The sequence below is a fragment of the Pyxicephalus adspersus genome, chromosome 4 (genome assembly GCF_032062135.1).
Source record: "Pyxicephalus adspersus chromosome 4, UCB_Pads_2.0, whole genome shotgun sequence".
NCBI classification, from domain to species: Eukaryota; Metazoa; Chordata; class Amphibia; order Anura; family Pyxicephalidae; genus Pyxicephalus; species Pyxicephalus adspersus.
In genome coordinates, this window is record NC_092861.1 from 14,468,722 (window position 1) to 14,495,640 (window position 26,919).

The 26,919-nt window shown below is 40.8% G+C and overlaps 1 protein-coding gene across 1 annotated transcript in view; it reads right to left on the reverse strand.

Annotated features, from left to right (window-relative positions):
• Positions 1–18,528, reverse strand: part of FKBP1B (FKBP prolyl isomerase 1B) — a 42,772-nt gene extending 24,244 nt beyond the window's left edge. The window contains exons 1-2 of the mRNA XM_072407463.1: positions 18,384–18,528; positions 9,768–9,815 (exon numbers count right to left, since the gene is read on the reverse strand). Coding sequence (XP_072263564.1) covers positions 9,768–9,815; positions 18,384–18,420 — 85 coding nt within the window. The 5' untranslated portion in view covers positions 18,421–18,528. The remainder of the gene's footprint in view (positions 1–9,767; positions 9,816–18,383) is intronic.
• Between the last annotated feature and the right edge of the window lie 8,391 nt (positions 18,529–26,919).

Genomic DNA, 26,919 nt, shown 5'->3' on the forward strand with positions numbered 1-26,919 from the left:
CACCCACAGGGATTGGCAGGCAGGTCAGCCGGCTCCATATGATACCCGCCAGGAAGCAAATTGGCTGCACACAGCAGGTAGGCAGCAACTGCTAATTTGTTTTATCCGCAGGCGTCTTTAACACAATCCGGCACATAAACAATTTAGCAGTAATATTAAGTAAATCCAAATGCTACATATAGATACAAAGCTGTCACTACGTTTCTATAGCTGTAAATGGTGCTTAGTCATTACAATTCATTTACTAAACAATCATCGGGGACATGGTTGTGAGATGCTACAAACAAAGCTGCTAATTACAAGGAATTTTTTCCCCCCCTAGCTCTAGAGATAAGAGGGCTTAATGGTAATATAACAGCATGTGCAAAGACATGTCAAGAAATGTGTGGGTTACAGCTTTACAGAGAGGGGGAGGAGGGGAACGCTAGAACAATGGAAAGGGATGCATGCGGGCTGTCACTCTACCAAAGGTACCGACGTCACACAGACCCACATAATTATTAGTCACTGAACAAGTAGGTGTTGTGCCTTATGGAGGGAGCCAGGCTTTGCTGCGGATACTTAATTTATACAATTCTATGCAAAACCCTTTCATTTCCAGATTGCCGATGTATATAAATACACTAAAAAAAAATGCAAGACAAAGCGCTAATTAGGTGACACTCGTAGTAACCAATCAATATACATTTTTTAATCTGATTTCAGCGGAATGATTTCTGGTTGCTGAGCTTTACTTAACATGGGTTGTCAGTGCCCTAAATGCAGAATGCAAACCAACACACACATACAATAGGTGCCAATACATAAATACAATAGGTGCCAATGCACCTGTTCTATAAAAACATTGAAAAAGGGCAAGGTACAATGTTATGCGAATGAATGGGTTGATAAAAAATGCAACATGCCTCATCGCATAAGTTAGGTCTTGTTCACATGCCTGATTTTCAGAGCTTAGATCAGCGTTTCTCAACCACGGTTCCGTGGATCCCTAGGGTTCTTGTAGAAGTTGCTAGGGGTTCTTTGAACAATGAGCATTTTGTGCCTCTCATTTACCATTGACACCAATATTCTTTTTGGCATTCTTCCCACTGACCAGCAATGGAAGAAATATCCTTCCTACCAACCACCCACCACACTAATGTACTGTGAGCTATGAATATAGTAATTATAGCACCTGATCCCTAATTTATTTTACCATTACCCATAAAGGTTGAGAAAAACTGGCTTAAAGGATGTTGTTACTGGGCGGTTGACACCCTACCAACTTCCAACCACTATCCCCATGTTCTATAATTTTGTTAGGTAGTTGTCAGATGTTCACCAACCATTGAGGAAGATCTCACATTCTGATCTTGTCAGGCAGTCTGTTGTCTCTTGAAATTGAATGAATAGAATGAACAAATATGTGAATGTGTGTAAACACCTATTAAATATTATAGATAAAAGTGCACACAGTTGTAAGTAGACAACTACTATACTGTTGAGAAGTATTGAAAAATGGTATTAACTGCACCACTTCACAACCATCCGCCCAAGCAAGTTCCAAGTATATAAGAGAGAGCAGTCATAGGTCACAGTTCTAAATAAGATATCCGCATGTCTGCAGGTGACATTAAAATATCCCAGGAAAGGACACACTGCACAATTCCAAAGACACTTTCAGGGTAATGGTTTTTCAGTGCTGGGCAATGCAATTATGAGTTCTATCATTTTCTGTGTGTTACACTGAACTCTTAATTAATAAGTATGGGAATGGCTGACATGGCATGATGGGAAATAGCAGTCCATGATGCTTGCCTTTTCAGGAGCATGTATGGAATGTATACTGTCTGCATTGCTTCCTTTCTCCCAGCAGAATACCCTTTATGCAGGTTAAAACGGTCACGCTGCACTGAACATGAGTTTCAGCACTGTCTGGTTTTCACGTGCTGTAATAAATAAATTGAGCCTAAAATATTGAGCCTCCTGGCACAACTTTTTGGCAAAGGATAAAGAAGGAAAAATTTAAAGCTTTCTATTTTTTCTTTTTATGTGTTTGTGTTTTTTTTATTTTGCTTTGTTCTGTTAGATCGACAAGAAATTAACTCCCACTTTGAAATGAGTCTGCAACCATCAATTGTGATAACACTTGACTCGGCCTCTTACTAGTCTCCGTAGACTTTATTATGCCATGTACAACATTACAGATTCAATACTTCTGTATCCATTGAACAATTCTCCAGTACTCAGACTTATCATGGCTGTTGATTTTTCAATGAGAAAAGTATCAAGAGGAAAGTAGGTCCTGGAACCAGAAAAGCTTATTAGAATCTCTGTTGGGTAAGATGTGCTGTCTACATCTCCGGGTGATTTTCAATTTTTGTAAGGCAACCAGCAATAAAAGTATGGCCAACATCACACTGGCAATTCTATTACTGATAAATTATAATTCAGGGAAACAACTTACCTGCCTTTATGGCACTGCTCCTTCAATGGATGGACCATTAATTTAGCTCTCCATGGCTGCTTTAAAAGCATTTTGGTTAGTAAGGGGATCACAATATAGTGACAATTGTGATTTAGTAACTAGATTGCCAGTTACTAGTTACTAATTGCCAGTTACTAGTTACCATGATATACATAAAGCTATGTAGATAGTTTTAGGACCTCACAGGGAAGGGGACGTCGCAGAGACAAATAAAGGTCTTCACAAGTTTAGTTACATGGCTTTACATGTCTTTGTGAAGTCCCATTCTTCATATATTCCTATTGACTACCTGTATACTGGCATCAAGTCTACAACCAAGGAGTGTGAATATCTAAGGGATGGGATTTTACAGTGACAAAGTAAAGATATGCAGCTAATCAGACACAAATCTACAGATGTGTTCATGTAATTTTGCCCATCTAAATCCAAAATCAAAAACCCAATCCAATGATTTGAAACATCACAGCTTGCTAGTCCTTAGACTAAGTGCCTGCATTAGTTTTAAATGCTTTAAATCCTAATAACTTAGGTCTACTTAAATGCTGCAAATAATAACACTTCCTACCCCAGTGGGTAGAGTTTTTCTCCCATTATATTCATGGAAGCAGCCATGGTTGCCATATCTAGGCTGGACTTCAAACTTGTTTGTCTTTGTGCATCTCCATTAGGCTATGTGCACAAGTTAGAGAATTGCCAAAATCTAACACTGCACAGTGGTCCCTAGACATTGCCGTTATGAACAACTGATTGGGAACCACTGCTGTGCATTTTATTTGAGGAGAGGACAACAGGGTGCCACTTGCTCCTCCTTCCCCTGACACTCTAGAGAAGAATAGCACTGTGTGTACAGAGCCGTTTGCTCACCGGTCACTAAAAACGATCACAAAAATACCTTTTTCAGCAACAATCTTCCATCGGATGTCTGTACAGTGCCTTATTTTGCAGCTAAATGAAATAGTAGTTGCCACAAGAGAGGGTTTGGCAATCTTGTAAACTCACAGGAGGTGACAAGAACATTGGATTTCAACATCCGACAGGTACTTTTTGTACCCGCTCTTCACTTGAAAACATCTAAAACTAATGCAGCCACCACATTTAAGGATGTGTTTTTTGCAATATATTTATTTTTGGGTTTAGATACACCAATTTAAAAGTGCATTCTTAACCTGCTCTACAGCACCGTGTCCTTTCATCACCTGTGACACATTCATGTTAACCGGTGACATTTTTCGAAATTATCATACAATTTTATTTTTATGCCCAGCAAATACAAACTGCAAACAAATAATGACAATCCCCCAATCAATCACTGAATGTATTTTTAATTCCAGACAAACACGTGCTCCCGGGACAGGGTAGATAGGCAGAGTTCTAGTATTTCTGGAGCAGTTGCCTTTTTCCATTGCTAATTATAGCTGGGCACAAGGAATCCCACCTAGTTTCAGTAAGCCAGTATGATTGCCTAATGGGCATGATGTGCTGCGGATCGCAGACACCAGACATATTAATACAATTCCCGAGGCCCAGACAGATTAACGCGGCATTGAGTTACAGACAGCTCTCTGCATTGACAGCTCCTCTGTGCTGTGTGGCCAATAATGTCAATTATAAATGGCATATTACAGAGTCTGATAAGAGGTCTGTTGAATAAGACGGGATCAGTGAAGAGGATTCTTTACCAGTGTTTGTAAAACTGCAACGTGGATCTCACCTGTAAAAGTTGGCATTCAGGCTGGTGAGGCCTGAGCAAAAGCCCCTTCATCTTGCTTGATTTACTGTGTGCTTAAAGGTAATCTCCAGGCTGACAGATATACATTCCTATGAAATATACGAATGGCAGACGTTTTACTTGTAATATAATTTGTGTTTCTCTTCATCCAGCCAGGAGTCTACCACTCAGCTTGCCCAGTGAGACAACTTTTTTCTTTTGGAGTTAGCAAATACAACCTGGTCACCTTCCTGCCCTTACCCCTATTACAAGGGTTCACCCATGTTAAAAAGGGAAAGAACAGTGGTTCAGAGGTTAGCACTCCGGCCTTTGCAGCACTAGGTCTCAGGTTGGAATTGCAGCCAGGACACTATCTACAAGTGAGTTTGCAGGTTCTCCCCACATTTGCGTGGGTTTTCCCCGGGTACACCAGCTTTCTGCCTTATTCCAAAAACACGCAGTTAGGTTAATTGGCTTCCCCCAAAATTGACCTTAGACTGTATTAATGACATATGAGTATGGTAGGAACATTAGCTTGTGAGCCCCCTAGAGGGACAGTTATCGACATGGCTATGGACTTTGTACAGCACTGCGTAATATGTCGGCACTATATAAATACTGGATAATAATAATAAGAGACAACGGCTGCTTTAAATGGACAATGAAGGAACACCATCAGCCCATCACTGAGTTTGCACGCTGTTAGCACAATTCTTGTTAATACATTGTACATTTTGTTTTGAAGAGTGGAAAAAAGGTTTATTGGCCAACATGTTATCTATTCCTTGTTGGGGAAATGGACTCTCACATTCTGCCCTGGTCTGGCAATTGCTATCACCAAGACAGAAAATGTAGGAAAATCTAACGATCGTCAAGGTTTACACTGGAATGGTACTACAAGAGAACCCTCAACATATTATTTCTGGTGGTAAGTGTCAAATTTACTTTGTGAAGATTTGCTCTGTCTTCTCGTCATATAATGTAATTACATGATAAGGGACCCAACCCTTTCTCACTCTATTCATTACAGGAAAAAGGTTTCGGCTGTGGTTCTGTTTTAAAATTCAAAATCCAGTCTCACTTTTTCACTTTTCCTCTAATAGTAGATGCGAACTGGTTTTCCACAGCCCATTTAATAACAGTCATTCCCTAATTTTATCTATGGGAAATGATTCTAGCTTGTACCTACCATGTTCATCTTTTTTTACCCACAGAGTGCCTATGATCCATTTCCTCCTCCATCCTCCTACATTTTTATTGCTTCATGCTGCCTACACACTGCAAGCCAAAAGACACAAGTGAATTCTATTCTCTAAACTGACAGGTTATACATGTGGAGATTTTGAAGAATACATTCTTAATAAAGAATTTAATGCTATAGGATTCATGGTATATATTATTAAAATTAACAATTTACTTTTACCTAGATTTACCAAAACTACCAAAAATCTGGCCTTGTAGCAACCTTTAGTTCTCCCTTGCTTGGCAAGACTGGCAGCATGGCAGCTAAAGGTGGAAATGCTTTTATCAACATGGTACAGCTTAATCACTGTCCAATTAGCATGCTGGAAGAAGAAAAATGAATCTGTCTAGCAACAAACATGAGACAATGGTCTAAAGAAATGAGCCATGTCAAGATGGACCTTTCTTACATCTCCAAATATTTGTGTACATAATAATTTAATTTATTTTAATTAAAGTATTTTAAAATTAATAATATGGCTCAAAGAGAAAAATCTTCTGCAATGGTACCCTGCCCAATGTGTGTGGAAAGTAGAGTTCAGTTTATCGGGAGGTCTTAATCCTAATTGGATTTGATAAAATATAATCCACAATTTTGCTGCTGCTCAGGCTACTTCATCAGGTATGGTGCACCAAGACTTCTCGTTATGCTTTTTTTTGTTAATTGAAGGTAAAGATACTCATGCTTGGTCCCAAATAACTATTTTATATAACTGGGCACCATCAGATATGTCTTCTACAAATGAATAAGGTTTCTCCTAATGCTATTTATTACCAGAGGTGTAGAAAGAGACTTATAGGATTGGTGAGCACTACCTTGCATCCACGGGTAGTCTAAATAGCCTAAACTGTAGTTCCCTGGCCATAATATCAGGCCTATGGGGGAAGGTGTTGATTTTTGTATATAGTTTCTGGGTTTTCTAAACCTTACTATGCTAGACCTTTCAATTCTCTCCATGGATCGATAAGCATTAGAGTAAGTCTGAGCACCAGAAGCAACTGCAGAAGTTTTGGCTAAAGATTAAAAACACAATCCTATAAAAAAAAGCAACACCAGGGAGCACAGTGCAAGATGTAAAGGTGACAGATCTCAGTAATAGAACCACTGGGCCTGATTTATTAAAGCTCTGCAAGGCTGTAGAGGATACACTTTCATCAGTGAAGCTAGGCGATCCAGAAATCCTTGAATGGATTTCTTAAAATCATTTGCTATTTGCTAGCAAATGTTTTGAATCCCGAACGAGATCCATTCCAGGTTTGCTGGATCACCCAGCTTCACTGATGAAAGTGTATCCTCACCTTGGAGAGCTTTAATAAATCAGACCAACTGTGTTGAGTAATACTGCAATGTGTTTGTTTCACACTTCAAATTGTACCACATGCTAGATGTTTAGCATGGAGCCAAAAGTCTTAAATACAGCACCACCTTTATACTAAAGAACAGAGGTGCAAAACAAAGTGATGCCATTCTATTGATGTATTGCTCATCCCATTAATGTTTAACATTTAAAAAAAAAAACAGAGTTTTGCAAAGCAAATGGCGTCAGATCAAACCATGTTTAATTAATCTGGTCTGTGCCGCAGCAGACGATGATGCAAGCGTGCTTTATTTACTTCAAAGCCAGCGTGTGGGGACTCTGGAGTGAGCTGGCAGTACAATGTATTGACTGTAATACTAAAGTGGTGAGAAGACAGCCTGGACCGGGCCTGTACAGAGCTGGGAAAACTCTGCCCTAAATAAGTCCAAGCCAGGTCTATCGAAATATCATTTGTTTGTTACACAGAAAGGAGATATGCCATCTGGATGAGAACAGATTGAAAGGAAATCTTACAGGGGGTCCCCTCCTGTCAAAGAAAGATGGTACATTATGTGCGATATTATGTTACCGAACAGGCAGCCGCTGAGAAGAATCATATAAGGAGCGACAAAAAAAGCATAAGAAAGGAAGAAGCAACAGAATTTGGGTGCTATTTTTGTATTTTATTTAAATGGCTCAGTTCACTTTTTGTCCTCAGCCCCATACAATTTTAAGTCAACCTGTTTTTCAAGGGAAAATTAGGAGGTTCACTATAATTTAGCCTTTCTAAGCAACAGAAACTTGCATTCCTTCGACTTCCCCTGATCCTCAGTCACCAAAATAATAAGATGAGCATTTCATGTGTGGTAGAGCCGATTGCCCCAGTGCATTTAGATATTTCCCTAAAATCTGGGCACTGAGCAGAGCAGCCGCCATACAAGGAAAGCAAAGTCATTGTTCTCCCCAGCCCATTTTATCTGGGTGCACCACCCGGAACTTGGAAGACCCTGTCCTTGTCCCTGAATCTTCCAGGTCCACAGCAATGATGATATAACTACTGAGCCTGTGCAGGAGTTACATTTTCCCCAGCATCTTGGTTTTTTCATTGTGGTGCCGCATATACAGCCAGTTACTCCACTGCACGGCCCATGTGCCATGAGGCAAAAGACAAAAAAAAATCACCAGGAGCAGGAAAACATTTTTTTTTTGTACTCTTCAAACAAAACATCCATCTTCTGGTGACTTTTGGTTTTTGTAAAGTTTAGTCCCACCCTAAGCCCCATTCCTACCCAAGCATGTGCATTACACATTGGCCTTTTTGTGCAATTATGATTCATGTCTATTGCCTTTAAGAAGCCTTGCTGTGCCATAAACAGTCCATAAAACACATCATAGGTATCTGATCTGGTGTTAACAGGTCCTTCCCCAGCTTTTTAGTTTACAGTTGTCCCTTGCCTTTGTTCAAAAGATAGAAAAATGCTTCAATGACCACAGCCTGCATACAGTAACCATCCCCTTTAATGTAGAATTCCACAGGCAGTTCCTCCGGACGGTGCTGCATAGCTGGAAGTCTTCAGCCAGCTTCCATTACACTACTATAATGCTGAGGCAGGCATTTGCCCTTCTGCACAGGAACCCCTGCTACGAACCCGATCCAATGGATGTAAAGTGAGCTGGCACAGCATGCTCTGTAACATGGCAATGACAACTTATCTGATAGCAATGTCGAAAACAAATGTGTATGCCGTATAAGCTGCCCTGAAATCTCACTCGCTTATCCAATACTCACCAATTTTCCTCTAGAATGTATGATATAAAGTAAAACTCAGGAGAACAAAAGCAGCAAATTGGACAACTGCCAATACCATCCAAGAAACATTGCAAAGTTCACTGAATTAAGCATAACATTGAAACCAAAGCTGACATAAAATACATATATTCACGCAGGTCTGTACTGATTAATGAATAATTTAATGAAACTAGTATCTGAAATGTGCCTTGATTACAGATTATTTTAATCCCTTTACAGCAACTTTCTACTAGCAGAGGAAGGGGCAGAACTACAAGCTAATCGAGCGAGCTGCATAAAAATATGACCAAAGGAACAAACTGTCAGGTAGCTAAAGCAAAGAGTCCATAGTCTCCTGCTGGTCTTTCTCTATCTAGTTAATAGGCAGGGTATCTGTCAAGGCTGAAGACATTCTCCCTGTCCCCCTTTATGAATATGCTTGCATTACAAAGTTTATGTTAGATCCAGTAATGGCATCATCAGGACTCTTGGTGCAATTGGGAATATTATGACTGATAGGAAGATATAGCAGGGTGCTCTCCAGAACCTTTAGCAATAATCTAAGCACTGGGTAGGCTATTGGGAGTAGTTGTGCAAATATCAGAATGAAGGGGAAATTCAATCTAGCAAGCGAAGGCATTCCTAGACAGGACATAATTGTATTAACCGCCCTAGATAATGCCCACATGTGACTCTTCCGGCAGAACCACATGTTGGTGGTGGGGTCTGTTACCTTAACCTTGCATCATTTTCATCTTTCTGCTTGTTGTATGACCAATCCAATTTAAACTTCCATGACAAGCTGAGCTGAGATTTAAGCTGCCAGCCTTCTTGGTGTGTTCACCTTGCTGTCCTTGCACAAGTTTAACCATACAGCTGTAGAATATTGTGTTTTAGGGCCAATAAATATAATGCACATGGCCGTGAATTGCCATAAAGAAATTACATGATTTGTCTATTGCTAGAATTACTCTTCATGATATGAAACTTTACAGGCATCAGCATAGAATGTTATAGGAATATAAAAAGAACATGTTTGTATTGTTATCTGCAGCCACTTGTTACTATTATCAGGCTTCAAGTGACCTTTACTGTCCAGGACTAAAGCTATAAAAAGACTAAAAAAAGTAACTAGCAGAAAGATATGTCTGTGCTAGGGGAGGAGGCAGCTATGAGAATAGATGCATTCCCAAATAGGTTAAACAAAGGCATGTCAGCTGGTGTGATAACATGAAAACATGCAAGCATTGGGTTCCTTCTTACCTGTATAGTGAACCACACATGTCTGGCCCTTCTTGGGAAAAGTCCTTCCTGTTAGGAAAAATAAAAATAATCAGAATACACCAAACAAAAACATCTTTTATTTTTAGTAGGGAGGCAGTGTTCTCCCCATATATTATTTTAAGCTGTGTGGAAAGAAGCAGTAGGCAGGTAGCGGTTACTGAAAAGTGCTGGGTGGTGCACCCGGCTAAATGAGGCCGGAGAGAACATCGGGAGGGGGTGACAGCCCTATTAAGTTTATTTTGCTTTGTGTCTCCACTGGGTAGATTCATCCTATTTGTCCTAACCATTTATCAAGGGACTGAACGTGACGAAATATAAACCATTTTGTCATCAGAAAAAGAATAAGGGTATCAATTGTGCTGGGTTTCTGGCGGCAAAGCCAACTGTGATGTTTTGGGGACTTCTTTCTCAAAGAATTGATATATATTGCATCATACATACCTATACTTTGAGAAGGAGGTGAAACATCACATTGTTTTGTTTATGGATGCCAGAAAATCTTCTGACACTGGATATGGTGTGCTGGCTTTTACAGTTTTGCAAGCAATAAAAATATAACAAGGGTTTCACATAGAAACACAGCAACAAAAAATATAATAAAAAAAAATAGTAATAAACAAAAAAGTTTGGCTTTAGATTTGTGATACACTTTATTTTTTCTTGCAGAACAAAAATGACAACATAACTCACAGAGATAAGAACCCCTCCACCACAAATCGCTCACATACCCCTCAGGTCTACTAGCACTGTAATGTTGCTATTTACACATAAAAAGTAAATGGTTTGATAGGAATTGGGCAGGCTTCAACTTGTGTCAGTGGTATACAGCAGTTTATATCTACCTGTGTACACTCATTATCTGCTATACTAAACATGGAAAACACAAAAAACAAACAATTTATTTGACAATCCTTACATTTTTTCAAAAAGAAAACAAAATATTACTTTTTCTAAATCCCCCTAGTACAAACATTTAATACAGGCTGCTTCCATGCTTCACTTTGTGAAATGTGCTTTAGCGTGTCAAATAAGAAAGCCCAGCACCACCTCTACACTAAAGATGTCGAATATTTACCACCTACAAAAGAGGAGGTAGGGTTGTGTGTCCTTTCCCTGACTCATTCACTGGGTGTGTAAAGCTCCATATAGATGCTGGATCACTGTTGCTATAAATGATCATTAGTTAGAGTTCCAGCAACATTAGTAAAGAAGAAGGGGCACTGTGTAGAAATCACAGTTTTTGGTATAGATGGAAGGTGGGTGGGGAAGAGGGTTTTTTCCCCCAATAGAAAAAGCAGCAGTCATTAGCTGTCATTTATTTATTATGCCAGCAAATTGATGAATCGCTGAGCGAGGTCAGGTAACAGCAAGCAAACTAGAGTAACTTAAGCTACGTACACACTTCCAATGGTTGTTGCCCGATAATCGGCCCGAAATCTGAAGCGTGTACAGCGCGCGTCGTTCATCATCGGAATGACCGCCCTGGCGGATCCACAGATGAAGAACGACGAATGATCGTAATGCAAGTGAAGGGGGAGAGGGCGTAGTGGGGTGCCGATCCGTCACTCTCGCCCTGTCCTCATGTACAGCACTCGTTCATGCATCGTGCAATAATAGTCGTTGAAAAGGATTGTGAAAGATCCTTTCCAACGACTATTATTGCACGTGTGTATGCAGTTTTACACAGCCCTGTTTAGTTCTGTAGGGGCTGGGGGGAACAAGTGGAAGCCGACCTACTGCATTCTCCCCATAGGAAATGAAAGAAGTCACCCCCAGTTAGTTGTTTAGTGTCAGGGTATGTGTTGTATATACATTTTTTATTATATATCTGTATAAAATGTATACATTGTATATATTTTTGCCTGAGACAATCAAAAACTTTTATCTTGGGCAACAATTATCTAGAATGTACATAGCGTACAGAAAATGTACATAGATTTTTATTGCAGAAAGGGATAGGAGATGGCCTACCTGTTTGTGATCATTGTTCCAAGATATGGTACCCACTGGTATTGCTGGGACTGAATGGAATGTGCACATGCGCAAGAGTCCAGCCAGGCCAACAAAAAGATGACTGAAGATCAAGCACCCAGAAGAGGATCAGATAAAGATGGCAGTGCCCACAACGATGTGAGGGCAGGTGAGCGTAAATAAAAGATTAGGATCGGGCAGGTAAGGTAAGGTTATTTTATTGCAGAAGGGTCACCTTCTGCTCCTTCTATAATTAAAGACCTGCCTGGTCCCAATTTTTTAGGTTTAGTTCTGCTGTAAGACTGAGGAAAGGCTTTCCCGTGAATGCAGCAGGCTGATGGATCGTCTCAGCCATAAAGAACTGAGTAAACCTTTACAAATGGTGCACCCTGTTTGAAAATTACATTGTTGCTGTATATTGCGATATGCCAGAAATGTATTCATTCTGTTTTGTAAAGTTACTAGAAATAGAATATATTGGCAAGGGGTATACTAAGCCATGCCTTCTGTGCCAATTACCATAAAAACGTTTTTTGATATCTTTAATATTTAAGCTAACCAGTTGGAACAGCAAACATACAGTATGAAGGCTCACGGGTTAGGCTTGAAATATGACATTTTTTTCATGGACCATGTACAATGCTCATTACTCCCACACATTTTCTGGACAGTGTAATGTTTTTACTCCTCATACATTCTTTCAAAGAAGTACTTGACCAGGAAGTGTAGCTTGCTACAGACATAAAGGATATTTGTTGAATTTTATGCACATTACTTCACTATTCTTTTCCTTTGTTAAGTGATTAGATCATCATACCCATTCATTCACATTTCCCATCAATAAGTACGTACCCAATGGTGCTAAAGAGAACGGTGAGTAAATGGCTGTAGGGTATTAATGTCACTATATACTATATTGAAGTCAAAGCTATACTGTAATATGTTGGCGCTATATAAATCCTGTTTAATAATAATATTAATAATGAGAAGAAAAAGGTCAGCTCATACCAGGGTCTCATATCTATGGGATCCACTAGATGCCCTTTAATGGAATGCTTTTGGGTTTGGGACATCACCTGAACAGGTTAGATAACCTCATTGTGATATTTTGACCTCCTTTCCAGGGTTAGCAGGCACCAATAATTTCCTTCCCTTACAGGAATACATGTGATGAGCCTAGATGGTATCTTTAGCCCTGACAATCTCCAGAAACATTTCCCTTACTATAAATGTTATTGCGTTTTATTTTTATTTTCAGTCTGCCAGCTATTAAATTCCTGCAGATTCCGAGACACACCTCCTTCCCTTATTTTGCCCATGAGGGCTGATACAGCATCTGGTTTTGGTAACATCTCTTGGTTTAACCTGGTAGCTGCTGGAGCGAGGGTTTTAAACATAGTAACATCCTACGCCTGACCTTTTAATAGGACTCTCCCAGTCTCACGGCCCAGGTTCTGTTACAGTGTGAATGTCAGCAATACACAGTGCAGAAACTGTGCACAACCCAAGCACGAGCTCCTTACAAGAGCCAAGGGTAATATTCTGCACGGGGAACACAATCTAAATTCCTATCCTACTAACAATAGACCGTAATGACAATTTTGCAATAGTCATTTATTATACAGACTGCAAAGAATGATCTTTGGTTCCATCATCCAAAATGCATCAAAGAGACCCGGTCATCCTGCCTTTTTCGACAGTGACAGTCATTGCAAATGCCCCCAAACCCTTTAAGGCCAGAGATTTATAGCATTTTGTGGCTAGCAATTTAATTGGTAACATAAATGGATACAATAGAATACAATACCAATTTATATCCAAGAGAAATAGGAGTGACTGTTCATGGCTAACCCATCACTGACTCGAAACACTGCCAAACTCAATGTCACCAAGCTACAAAATGAGAAAGTCTTTATATAATAAAATAGGTTACATTGTATTGGATGCCCTGCAGCCTGAGGAAGGGGTGTCACAGCTATCGCAAGTCACCAAGAATGGTGATTTCAAGATGGAGAGACGAAAAGAAAGGAGAGGTGATGGAGCACTGGCAAGGCAAGAACCCCCATACCCACCTTGCTTTCATTGCACCATAATCCCTTAGTATCGGTAAGGAGAATGTTGATGTTTCTCCAATGACCTACCACTGACTTTTTCACTCATAACCTCATCACACACACAGCTCCAAGAATTTTCCAGAGTCTCTGGAATGGTCTTCCTCATCCTATTCGGCTTGCTTCTACTTTCTGCTCAGTTAAAAAGAGGACTCAAAACCCATTTTTTAAAATTTGCCTACCCATTCTCTTCTGTCTTTTAAAAAGCGTCACTACTTCCCATCATTCCATATAAAATGCCGGGTGGTGTGCCGGCTAAAGGAGGCCGGGGAGAACACTGGTTTACAAAACAAACCAAATTGAAGGGGAATGAGAAATGTATGGCTTAGATAGCAGGGGGGAGTTCAAATGGCCATGCAAATACCAGTGATGGGCAGTAACCTGCACAGCAAAAAGACTAAATATTGTTAAGGATGAAAAAAGTAAGGATGATTTACAAAGGATGGGTTCACTTTTTTACGACCACATAAATGTGCTTTGTACTGTGCAGTGCCCTGCAATGGGGTAAGAGCAGCACACATAAAAGTACTTGCATTCACACTACAAGCAGTACCATGCATTCTGGTAAGATGCACCGCAGTATGGCAGGCAAGGGGAGCTAGGGTGGCATATATAACAAGTGGCACTGCAGTGCACCAACACTTGTTACGATTATTACATACCCATGCTTTCGTACAATCACATATGTGATCAGCACAAAAAATGATCTATCCTAAGGAATCTTTTGCTGCTTTCACATAGTGATATTGTCGAGCGGGAATATTTCATTTGTTCATAACAACATCCATAAGTCCTGGGGTCACCAGCCTACCCACTGAAGCTGCTTTGAACTCTAAGATTGTTTTGTGGCTGAGAGTTGATGGAAACTGCTAAAAAACAGCCCTGTGTGCAGCTGCCATAATGCAGTGATGACTGGCATCTAGTACAGGGTTCAACCCAGGCATTTTTTTTGAGCCGGATGGGAAGAAATTGTAGGCGGGTGTCAGCTCCTGTAATGTGACCCCACTCTTAAGTAACCACCCAAAAACAGCCGGGTGGTTACTGAAAAGTGCTGGGTGGTGCGCCCGCCTAAACAGGGCTGGGGAGAACACTGTAGTAATCCAAAACAACCAGAGTCAAATCACGAAAGGACCATATTGTGTTTGTGTAACTTTTGCAGAAATTTGTGCTACAGTAGCTCATCTGGGGGATTAGTGCTGATGGAATAGCCAGAACATCATCCCACCTCTATATACAAATCAGCCACCCATGACTGTGTCATTGGTTCAGTGGTTGTCCTTTCTTGGAACACTACCCACTGCATTCCATGAACACCCAACAAGACCAAACAGTTTATAGATGCTTTGACCCAGTCACCTAGTCATAACATTTGGACCTTGTCAAAGTCACTTAGATCCTTACCCGGATTTTTTAACAACTGGCTGTTCACTTGCTGCCTAATATATCCGACCCCTTGACAGGAGCCATTGTGACTAGATCATCCATTTTACCCACTTCACCTGTCAGTGGTTGGAGTGTTTTGGCTGACTGACAAACACACACATATGTACAGTACATAGATTATACATACATACACTATATAGATCTCCACATAAGAACGTGTTCAGATCTGTGCCGCTTTTTAGCTTGTGCCTTAATAAATATATTCAATTATACATGCAATAATAGTGATCATGCTGTGCAATTATCAGTGGGCACTGATACACAAGGGCACCATATTTTACATGTGTGCAATATATACAAGCAGTGCAACAGGAATTTCCTAAGCGGTCTTCATACTATACAAAATCCGCTGTGTGTGGTATAAAAGATGCTTGCGTACACTAAACAATGCATGGACGGTGTAAAGACAACCGATGCTTTACAAGTCACACAATAACACCAGTAATATAGAAATAAAATACCTGTTGATGCAAATATGTTCATGTTTTTATCCTGTGCTACTAATATGGTTATAAAAGATGCAATAAAATAGTTTCTGTCTAAGGATAACATATGGATTTTCCTTCATTCTATAAAACACATTTATACACCACACAATGCATGCATATATTAGAATATATTTTATATATCATTTTATTTCATTTGATCCAGATAAAAGAGGGTATCAATTGTATATATAGGAACATACAGGATATTGTATGTATCATTAATCATACATTGGTAATCTATGGTGCACAGCCCATACATGGTCCACATAGAAATACATTTTATCCATCACCGAAAATACAGGTTGTATGTAGAATATTTATAGAATATACAGGGTGCATGAATCAAAACTGTTCAGGTAATGGTATATGGATTTTATAGAGTGTACATTGTATATGTGTTCAGCAAACGGGGCACACATGGATCTATAAACAGCCATATATCACCACTCACTAATATAAAGATAGATGGTGGACCTGGAGTTATTTTCTGTATAGGAGCCATAGATGCAGTGACTGCATCTATGAAATGGATGTAATTCTCACAGGTTACTACAATGTGCAAAGCAAAATAGCAACCTATTTAATATCAGTATTGAAAATGTATATTATGATGATAACTGGCAATGCCAGTTATGCAAAATACAATGCGGATATCTGTGCAATGCTAGAAATGTTCCTTGCTGGAGGAGTATGTCTGTGCAATATCAATTCTATTCACCACTGTTCTGTAATGCAATAAAAGCAATACTGGGAACTATTCTATAATGCACTGATCAGGTCTGTACAATGCCAGTGATGTATGTGCCTAATCTATAATGGGATGCCATGGTCTGTGCGTTGCTAATATAATGATCTCTTGTAACCTATAATGCAATAATCAGGTCTGTACAATGCCAGAGGCTCTTGTACCTGTTCTATATTGGGATGCCATGGTTCCTATGAAATGCTCTTATTGTTTAATATTTGTTTATAACACTATGCTATGGACTGCACCATTGCAGTAATGCCCAGGAGTGATTATTATGCAACAGTTTGTTTCTGGAATGGAATAAATTCTTTGTACCTATTTGCAATGTAATGCCATTCCAAGCACCGTGCACTAAAATTTAATTCTCTGGAATTGTCCTCAAAAAAGTGCTACTATTAGTAACATTCTGAACTTATCTATAATGCAAAACTAAAATTAATGCAACTACTATAACATCAGGCACTGGTCTATAATGACATTTATCTAATATACGAATGACTGGTCTGTAATGCAATACTAAGATCAATGCAACCACTATAACACCAAATACTGGTTTATAATGGGGAGTAAAGGCTGTGACAATCGGTGCTATTATTTTAAGCAAAACTTTGATCAATGCAATGACAATAACATGAAGAACTTAATACAATGCTAGAGATTGGAATTCTGAGTATTGATATTCAATGCAGTGCTAAGGACCATGCAATGCCTGGTACTGGACTATAATGCAATGCCCATAATGCCCGGTACTGGACTATAATGCAATGCCCGGACTATAATGCAATGCCCATAATGCCCGGTACTGGACTATAATGCAATGCCCATAATGCCTGGTACTGGACTATAATGCAATGCCCATAATGCCTGGTACTGGACTATAATGCAATGCCCATAATGCCTGGTACTGGACTATAATGCAATGCCCGGTACTGGACTATAATGCAATGCCCGGTACTGGACTATAATGCAATGCCCGGTACTGGACTATAATGCAATGCCTGGTACTGGACTATAATGCAATGTTCATAATGCCTGGTACTGGACTATAATGCAATACCCGGTACTGGACTATAATGCAATGCTTGGTACCAGAGTATAAAGAAATGGTGAAATGCAGGCAGTGCTAGAAATAATGGGTACCTGACTATAATGCAATGCTAGGAACTGTGAATGCCTGCTACTGAACTGTAATGCAATACTTAGTACTGGATAATAATACAATGTCAGAAAGTCTTGGTACAGGGCTATATTGCAATGGTGAAATGCAAGCAATGCTGGGTACAGGACTATAATGTAATGCTGGCACTGATGGGTATGGGAATATAAATATTGCAATGATAAGTAATGCAAAATGCATTGTACTGGGCTATATTGCAATGCTGCTAATATATGGTAATAGATTTACTGGTCCAGGACTATAAATATCGGTGTGAAATGGCTCGGTACCGGTGTATGTTGGCTTGGTATCGCTGTGGAGTGGCTCGGTATCGGTGTGTATTGGCTCGGTATCGCTGTGGAGTGGCTCGGTATCGGTGTGTATTGGCTCGGTATCGCTGTGGAGTGGCTCGGTATCGGTGTGTATTGGCTCGGTATCGGCTCGGTATCGCTGTGGAGTGGCTCGGTATCGGTGTGTATTGGCTCGGTATCGCTGTGGAGTGGCTCGGTATCGGTGTGTATTGGCTCGGTATCGGTGTGTATTGGCTCAGTATGGGTGAATGTTGGCTCATTATGGGTGTATGTTGGCTCAGTATATGTTGGCTCGGTATCGGTGTATATTGGCTCGTTCTCCCCTAGATGTGTCCGGTAGGTATGCAGAGGGAAGCGGGCACCGTACCGTCTCCAGGGGTGATGGTCTCGATTTCCACTCCCATGGTGACGATGCTCTGCACTGCTCGGAGCTCCGGTCTGTATCTGCCAGGCTCAGTGCCCGGATCCCCGGCGCTCGCGCTGAACAGGCTCACCAATGGGGAAGGGGCTGTCAGCTGAACAACCAATCAGATTACAGGCCGGGCATGAAAGGCGGCTGTGAGTGTATGTAGGAGGGAGAATAGGCGGGGCTAGCGCTGTATAGAGAAGGGGCGGGGTCTAAATGAAGAGGGTCTGCATGGAGGAGGGGATTGCAGGCTCTGGCTGCATGAATGCTGAATGGGAGAAAAATATAAAGTGTGAAATCAGCCATTGTATGGCTGCTAACACCTGGGGACACCATATTTACCTAGGAGGGGGGACACACCAGGACTTTACTTATTTTTTTAGCATTCTCAAAATCAGCTGGTGGTGTCCCCTTTATTCCTTGCAGCATATTTCAGTCTGCTGTTGTCAATAGCAACCGGCCGGGTCAGGCTGGAGCTTTGCATAATGGCCTGGCCAAATTGGGTCAGATAGTGGGGAGTCTCTGATATATGGGTGATGTAGCTGGGACACCCCATTTAAACATGTTCAACATGAATGTTCCTGGGTCCGTCTGTGACCTCTATACAGGCCCAGTGCCTGGCATCGCCCGTCCTGCCCAGTCTCTGAAGACTCATATCAGTGGGCACTTTCAGCGGTTCTATCCAATATACTGGGAGCTTGGGATCTCCCATAGAAGCCCCCTTGCAATGGCCTGGGCTGCATTCTTACGGGATTTCAAGCTAATAGCCCTGCAGGAAAGCATGGTGACAGCACTTATGCCACCTTAAAGTGTCAGAGCTAGGGTAAATATTTTTACCCGGGGGGTTGTACAAGCAATTTGTTTCCAAATTCCCCTTTAAAGCCATCTGTGCTGGGAAAACAGCCATTAAAAAAGCACACCCTTCATTTGGCATAGAAGTCCACTTTTATGGGCATCTGTGCTCAGTTTCTTGGCATTAACGTTTGTACCAGTGTTGCAATTTGAATTCCCCACATTTGCCCCGTTTCTCAAGAACCAAATTGTTCTTCAGTTGGAACTAATTGTACGTTTGTTCAATGTACACCTTAAACAGCATTTATATAGCGCCAACATATTACGCAGCCCTGTACTTTAAATAGGGGTTGCAGATGACAGACAGTTACAGACAGTGACACAGGAGGAGGAGAGGACCCTGCCCAGAAGAGCTTACAATCTAAGAGGTGGGGGAATTTCACACACAATAAAAGGGGAGATATGTAGTGGTGGGAACTAGTGATGGTTTCAAAAGATAGAAGAAGACGGGTAGGCAAGTTTGAAAATATGGGTTTTGATTGCTCTTGAGCAGAAAGTAGGAGCAATCTGAATAGGACGAGGATGAATATTCCAGAGAGTCGGGGCAGCTCTAGAAAAGTCCTGGAGCTGTGCGTGTGAAGATATGTACAATAATGAGGGGATACAGGAAAACTGCCTGGGCTCACAGCCCAAAACTTGCATTTTTCACCATCTCTAACCAATATCAGGCTTGAAGCGTGTTGCCATGGCACTAAGCACTTCCTCTGACTGATGGTTGTTAGTTCCACCCCTTTAAGGTCAAATTAAACACGGCCAACTCACCCGTTCCAGTGCTGTGCACCACCATCTTCCTTCTTTCTCCTCTTCCTGATGATCTTCGGGCATCAAGATTGGATATTCTTGATTGGCAGTGTTAGGATGACACAATTTCCATGCAGGCAATTAGGAGTTTATTCATCCCGGCACACACAAGGGAAACCAGGGATGCTGGGTTTCCCTGACATACACAGCTCATGCTGCGCATGTGCATGCGCAGCTCTGCTTTGGCACCAGAAAACCAGAGCAATCAGGCACACACATTCATTCCTTATATCTTTGAATCATCTGAAAAAAAAAGTCTGCCACCAGCTACCGCCTGTCAAATCAAGGCTACAAATGAACCTATTTCGTCTAATGGTAACCTTTTTTGCAACCAATTTTCACCTATCCCTGTTCCTTCCCAAGTTTCAGCTACCTTTCTCTTTGTTCTCTTCTTTTAGAGCAGTCGTCCCCAACCTTTTGGACTTCGAGGACAACTAAATTTACGGACTCTGGACCACGCATGTGTGGGGAGCTGTGTGTCACTCAAAGGAGAAACTTCCCCCAGAGTGACATCATGATGAGAAATCTGAGCCTGCGATGGGTGAGTGGTCGGGTTGTGTCCTGAGACGGTGAGCCCCCCATGCGTGGTCTCTCTGTGGACCACAGGTTGGGGACCGCTGCTTTAGAGGACCTTCTGCCAACTTGATTGGCCGACCGAAATGACGTAACAGGGGTTCATTCCCAGCATGCTCAGGAGAAGCCGAGATTGCTGGGTATTCCGGCAACCAAAGCTGACGCTGTGCATGCACAGCTCTGTTTTATGCTATTTACCCGGAGCAATCAGCAAGAAGGAGGGAGTAATGCGAAAGGGGCATCGTCTATCCATTTCTGCCTAACTACATATTCTTAAAAGTGGAACTTTAGTTCCAAAAGTTTAAAAGTGGAACTACATATACCTGAAAGTGCAACCTTGAAGTGGAAGAAAACAGACTTTATAAGGGTTAAAGATTAACAGTAATGCAGGAAAGTGTTATAAGGTCTGGGGATTGGGGAATAGAAGGTATTGGGGTGAGCATGCTAACTGTAGGAGAAGTTATGAAGGTGGTGAAGTTAAACCTCCAGTGGGTACAGATCCAAGGCTCGGAAGACCCACTCAATCCTTGGATGTGTTGGAAGTATGGCTACACACATTTTGGTAATGCCTCCTGCTAGTTCTATACTCCATGTCCCTGATCTTACAAAATCTTGGCTATGCAACCTCCTGAGTTGGAGTTCATGCTCTACAAATGACTAGAGATTGTGGTGACTGGATACACTGGTTGTCCGTTGACCTCCATATTTAAGCCAGTATGTGTTACTGCTATTTATAACATTTTACTCTCTACTAGAAAGAAGTCTTTAAACCACAAAGCTCATCACACAGCAGTGTGATTGCACATTTGCATGCAATGTTTTGTGTCCCTTTACACACAAGTCTCTGTGTAGACAGCTGTAGGAGCTTCTGTCACATTAGAAGATGGACACTTCCAGACATATGGTTAGTCCTGTAATGTTAGTCTTGGTGCAAGAGATTGGGGAGGTATCACAGAAGAAACTGGATATCACACTTCATAGAAATCTGATCTACAGTACCACACACCAGAAATATAACCCTTGTAGCAGATTACTGGCAAGCAAAAGCCAAACTGTTATCAATAGTAACTCAGGATGGCCATTATTAATGACAAATTGATTTGTGACTCTGGGAAATCCAAAGATATAGCAAGCCTGGTCTTAGAAAAAGAAACAAGACCAAGTCTTGGTTCATAGAGTTGGTTGCTTTTTTTAAACCTGTATTGGTCCCACACATGTTTAACCACTTGCTGTTTCCACTGCAATATATTCACACGGTCTGAAACTTCACCTCAACCTCAAAGACATCAGTCACACCTCTGTAATTTACATTTGCTGGCAATCTGTCTGTCTTTTTGCATCCTCTATTTAATGTACAGCGCTGCAAAACATTTTGGAGCTCTATAAATACTGTTTATTATTATCAATAATATTAATAATAATAATAATAATAATAATGATAATAATAATATTTCCACCTATTGAAAAATTCTTCCTGCTCATGCTTAGTCTGCCCAAATCAGCCCTAATTAATTTTTTCCACATTTTCTCCCTTATTTTTTTTTTTCAATTTTTTTAACTAACAATATGCCAATTTTTTTATTTCCTAGTCTTACAGAATAGAAAAATTTTGCTCCCCCACCCTTCTAGACAGCACTGCTGTATGGCTAAACTGTGTAATTCTAAGGATTGAATAAACTGAAATACAAACTTTTGGTAGGTACCATGGCTCCCACACAGTATGTGTTCACACTTCCCTACTCCTGCATTTTTAAGGTTTTTTTCTTCAGTGGGGCAATAAACACACACAGATCCTGTTTATAAATATAATGTAGGGGTCTATTAAACAGTAAAGACCAGAGGAGAAGAGGTTTGAGGGAGGTGAAGGATGTCCTGGTTCTTCATAACTCATGATCTGAAGGGATGGGTATCTTAATTCCAGCTGAGTTTCCCCAGTCCCCTTTCTCCAGGGACTTCACTAGACCTTAATCCACCTCACTTGTTGTCTTGTTACTCAAAGCAGGCCCTCTGTTTTCCAGTCTCAGTCAGGGTAGCTGCATCCCAAACAGCCCTGAAGTACTATACAATAGTTAGAATTCAGGAAAATGCTTTGTTTCGAGTATAAACCTAGGGCAGACAAAGCAGCTATCACTGCTAACATTTAAAAGAGTATCCAAAAGAAATGCCAATAAAATGAATGTGAATAAATATGTTCATGGCTCTTAGATCAGCAGTTGCCAAGTGGTGGCCCGCGAGAAAATTTTAGTGGTCGCTGCTCTGGTCGGTGCACCCTCGAGCGGGGTCAGAAGAAAGACCCTGCTGGGAGGACGCACTGGCCAGAGCCCCAGACCACGTCCCCAGTACAGTTTCCAGGCTTTGGGAAGTGGGCAAGCTGTGTCCCTGCACACAACCTGCTCACTCTTCTATTGCAGGCTCAGATCTGCGATACTAGAGTGGGGGTTATGTCATGATGACGTCACTCTGGGGGAGGTTTTCCCCCTTTGAGTGACACCCGGCTCCCCGCACATGCGCAGTCGGCAGCTGGTGAGTTTAGTGGACCGCGGGACGGAAAAGATTGGCGACCACTGTCTTAGATGTTCTTTTTCCATTATTGTTCACCACCAGTAGATGGTGCTGTGTGCCTTATGTAAAGTGTGTACCAAATGTAAATAATGTATTCAATATCAAGAGTTTGGTTCACAATTTAGATAAAGACACAGCACCATCTACTGGTGGGATTCGAGTTTAAACAATGTTTATTTTCCTAAAAGCACTTCTAGGTCAAAAAATCTTGATATATACTTGAGTATATATTGTAACTGGATTTCATGTAGTTCATGGCAGGGATATGTCACTATAGGCATATCCAACACATAAAAAAACGGCAACACATAAAAAAACGGCGGGGGGGGGGGGGGGTTACTAAAGCCTCATACAGATGCTAGATTTTCTTCCTCTGAGACCATCATTCATGATAGTGTCACATGGAAATCAATTGTACACTACACTACAGTACGGCTGTCTCATAGCATATCACTAAGCAACTGGCCACTAACAGCTGCAGTATTTTACTATATTGGAGAACCATGCAGATCAACTTCTGCTTGTCCTTGAACAAATGTTTTTTTCAGTTTGCATTTAATGTCTATGGATAGCTTCATTGATATGTGTGAAGAGTATCCCAGGATGGGCCTGCAGTCCTTTCCTAAGTTTAGAAAAATTATACCTCCATTCTATGAATAAGTTCATATAAAAAAGGAACCTATGGCATTTCCTGGGGATTCCATTAGTGTAGTGAATAGCACTGAAATGTCTGATGGCCAGCTACATGAAATGTTAACCTGGGTAATAGAAAAGTTAGCCCAAGGGCTTCAAGCTGCTCACTAATGGAGGCTAAGAGCTTTATAGGGTACTGGATGTCCACTGTTTCAAATATCAAGGCAAAATAAAAGTCATAGTACATATTCATAACACATGCACATTTCTCAATGTTTTATGCTTTTGTTCTGCAAATACAGCACAAAAAAATATTTTAATCTGCCAGAAATACACTCAGCTTCTTAGCCAATACACCTTTTTACATATGTAGTAGTTTTAGCCCTGTCCAGGTGATTTCAAAGTTTTTCTAATCCTATTCTCGGATTCTAACAAAATGCTTCCAATGGTATATTTAACAAAACAAAAGAAACAAGTAAGAGAAGATCATTGTTGCACTCTAAAGAGGAACTTCCATCTCCCTAAAAAAACCCCCCCCCCCCCCTTACTTTTTGCATGTTTTGTCCACATTACCAATTTAGCCACCTAATGGGGGGTTTGGATGCTCTATCCAGTGCCACCATCTTGGCCCCAAAACTTTGTTGGTATTTGGCCTGTCTGAGATCACCAGACTGTGGACAAAGTATCCCAAAGTCTTCTGTAGTCACAATGTTTAATAAATGTCAAATTAAATGTCACACATTTCAAAAGGTTTCAGGACAGTCTACTCCACATTTTCAGCAGCTCTCTGGCATCTAAGTAGCCTTAGGTACATCATCCCTGCCTAGGTGAGAAATGTGGAATAAAATAGAAAAAGGCAGGAGGATCCAGATAAAATGAAGTTATATTTTTTAGTGAAAGGTCAACCTTAAAGGGAATAGTGCAGTTTAGAATAAGGAAATTGGCAACATATCTATACAGAATCCTCCTCTCAACCCCTTTAACACCCTTAAAAATGGACCTATTACCCTATTTTTTATTTTTTATAAAGGGGTGGCTTTTAAATTTTTTTTCTAATATACTTTTTTTTTTTTTAGGGCAGCCCCCTCCCCTTCAGCCTGAATGGGAAACCCACAGTCCCTTGGGACATCAAGTATCCTTGTAAGCTGCAGACTGCTCCTGCACATGCCCGATCTCGACAAGAAGTTTTCCTCTAACATAAAAAAAGTGCCGTGAGATTTGTTTTATTGCAGTTTTGCATTTGTTTTAAATTTTTTGGGTTCTTCTTCCTACAACACCCAATTTTGCAGGCTCAAGATAGGGTAGATGTAGAAGAACCTGGAAGAAAATGAAGGTGCCAAGTTTCTAGTCCACACCAGAACAAAGAAGCAAGATGGTGCAGGACAGGACTGACTGGGCGTGGATTGCAGAGGGATCTACCGCTTTCCACCTATAGGGGTAGGTGTAATTTTTTTTTACTGAAAATTCTGCTTTAAAGTTATGTTCAGGTCTTAGTGATACCACTTACCACAACGTAATATACCAACAGCTTACAAGACATTAGTATGATCAGTGGGGCATCTCCAGCTCATCCTCCCTCTTTATAGAATAGAATGGCATCCATCTGTTCCGAGCCCTCCGTTCCTTCTGTCTCATCACAGACTCATTAGACCAGGCAACGTTTTTCCAGTATTCTGTCTTCTGTGCAAATTGTACCCTCAGATGTCTGTTCTTAGCTGACACCCAATGTGGTCTTAAGCTGTTGTTGGCCATCTGCTTCAATGTTCAGCATGTAGAGCATTCCGAGAAGTTCATTTGCTTGGTTGTACAATTGGTTATTTGAGTTGACGTTGTCTTTCTATTAGACCAAACCAATCTAGCATTTCTCTTCTGACCTCAACACAACATTTTCACCCAGAGAACTTCCACTTACTGTGTATTTTCCCTTTTCCAGGACCATTCTCTGGAAACCATAGGGATGGTGCAAATATCTAATTGTGTGCTAAAACCCCAGCAGATCCACAGTTTCTGAAATACTCAGTCCAACCCACTCGGCACCAACAACAATTCTATGTTCACTTTTCCTTTTTCTTCCCCATTCTGATGCTTAGTTTGAACTTTAGCGGTTCATCTTTACAATGTCTACATGACTAAATGCATTTAGTTGCTGTCATGTCAAGTACATAACTGATATTTTACAAAGTTTGCATGAACAAAACATGAATGTGGAATCAGATAAGCAGCGTAAGGTAATGGAAAGCCCAAATCTCAAATAGCACTGTACGGATTTTCAGATGGCTGACGGATGATGTCTGAATTATTTTATGTGGATTGCCATCCTTTTCACATCATTATTGCATCTCTTTGTGTGTGTGTGTGTATGTAGGTTCAGATATACATGAATATCGAGGAGCTGTCCTCATAGATGTTATGATCAGTGGGTGTCTGGTGTGTATGAAGAGGTTTTTACTGAAGGTATGACTCACAGTACAATATGCAACAGATTTGTGCCTGGAATTTCCTGTCTACACAAATGTCTGTTTTTTTCAAATCAATTTACATTCAGCGTGTTGTATTCATCAGTGGATATCTGCTGTAAACAGACTCACATGGCTGCAAGATGAACAGATTTCATTGGTCACAGTTATACTTTCCAGATTTCTGGGACAAGTTTCAGCACCAAGTATACAAGGAAAGGACCCGCTCCTGACAAGTCACCAGTTTGGAGGACAATAGGGGAAGTAACAGATAAAAATGTTTGGGTAAACCTACAGGTGCTTTTTTCACCTCTGATTTTTTTTAGTTCTTCTTGCTTTTCAAATTAAGCAATGCAGTCATTTGAATTAGCCTTTCTTAACCTTGATATAATTTTCAGGTTTTAGGGAACTCCTACTATAACAAATCTACTTCTTGCTGAAACCAATTATTTGGGTGTCATTAAGGAAAAAGTCTCTAGCTATGGTGGTCAATGGGAAGAATGTTCACCTTACTGGTTGGAATACCACCCTTATAGACAAGTAAAGAATCAATAGTGTCAGTCAGCAGGCACTACTGAGTGGGGTTGGCCCCAGATCTATGCAGGCATTGGGAGATCGAG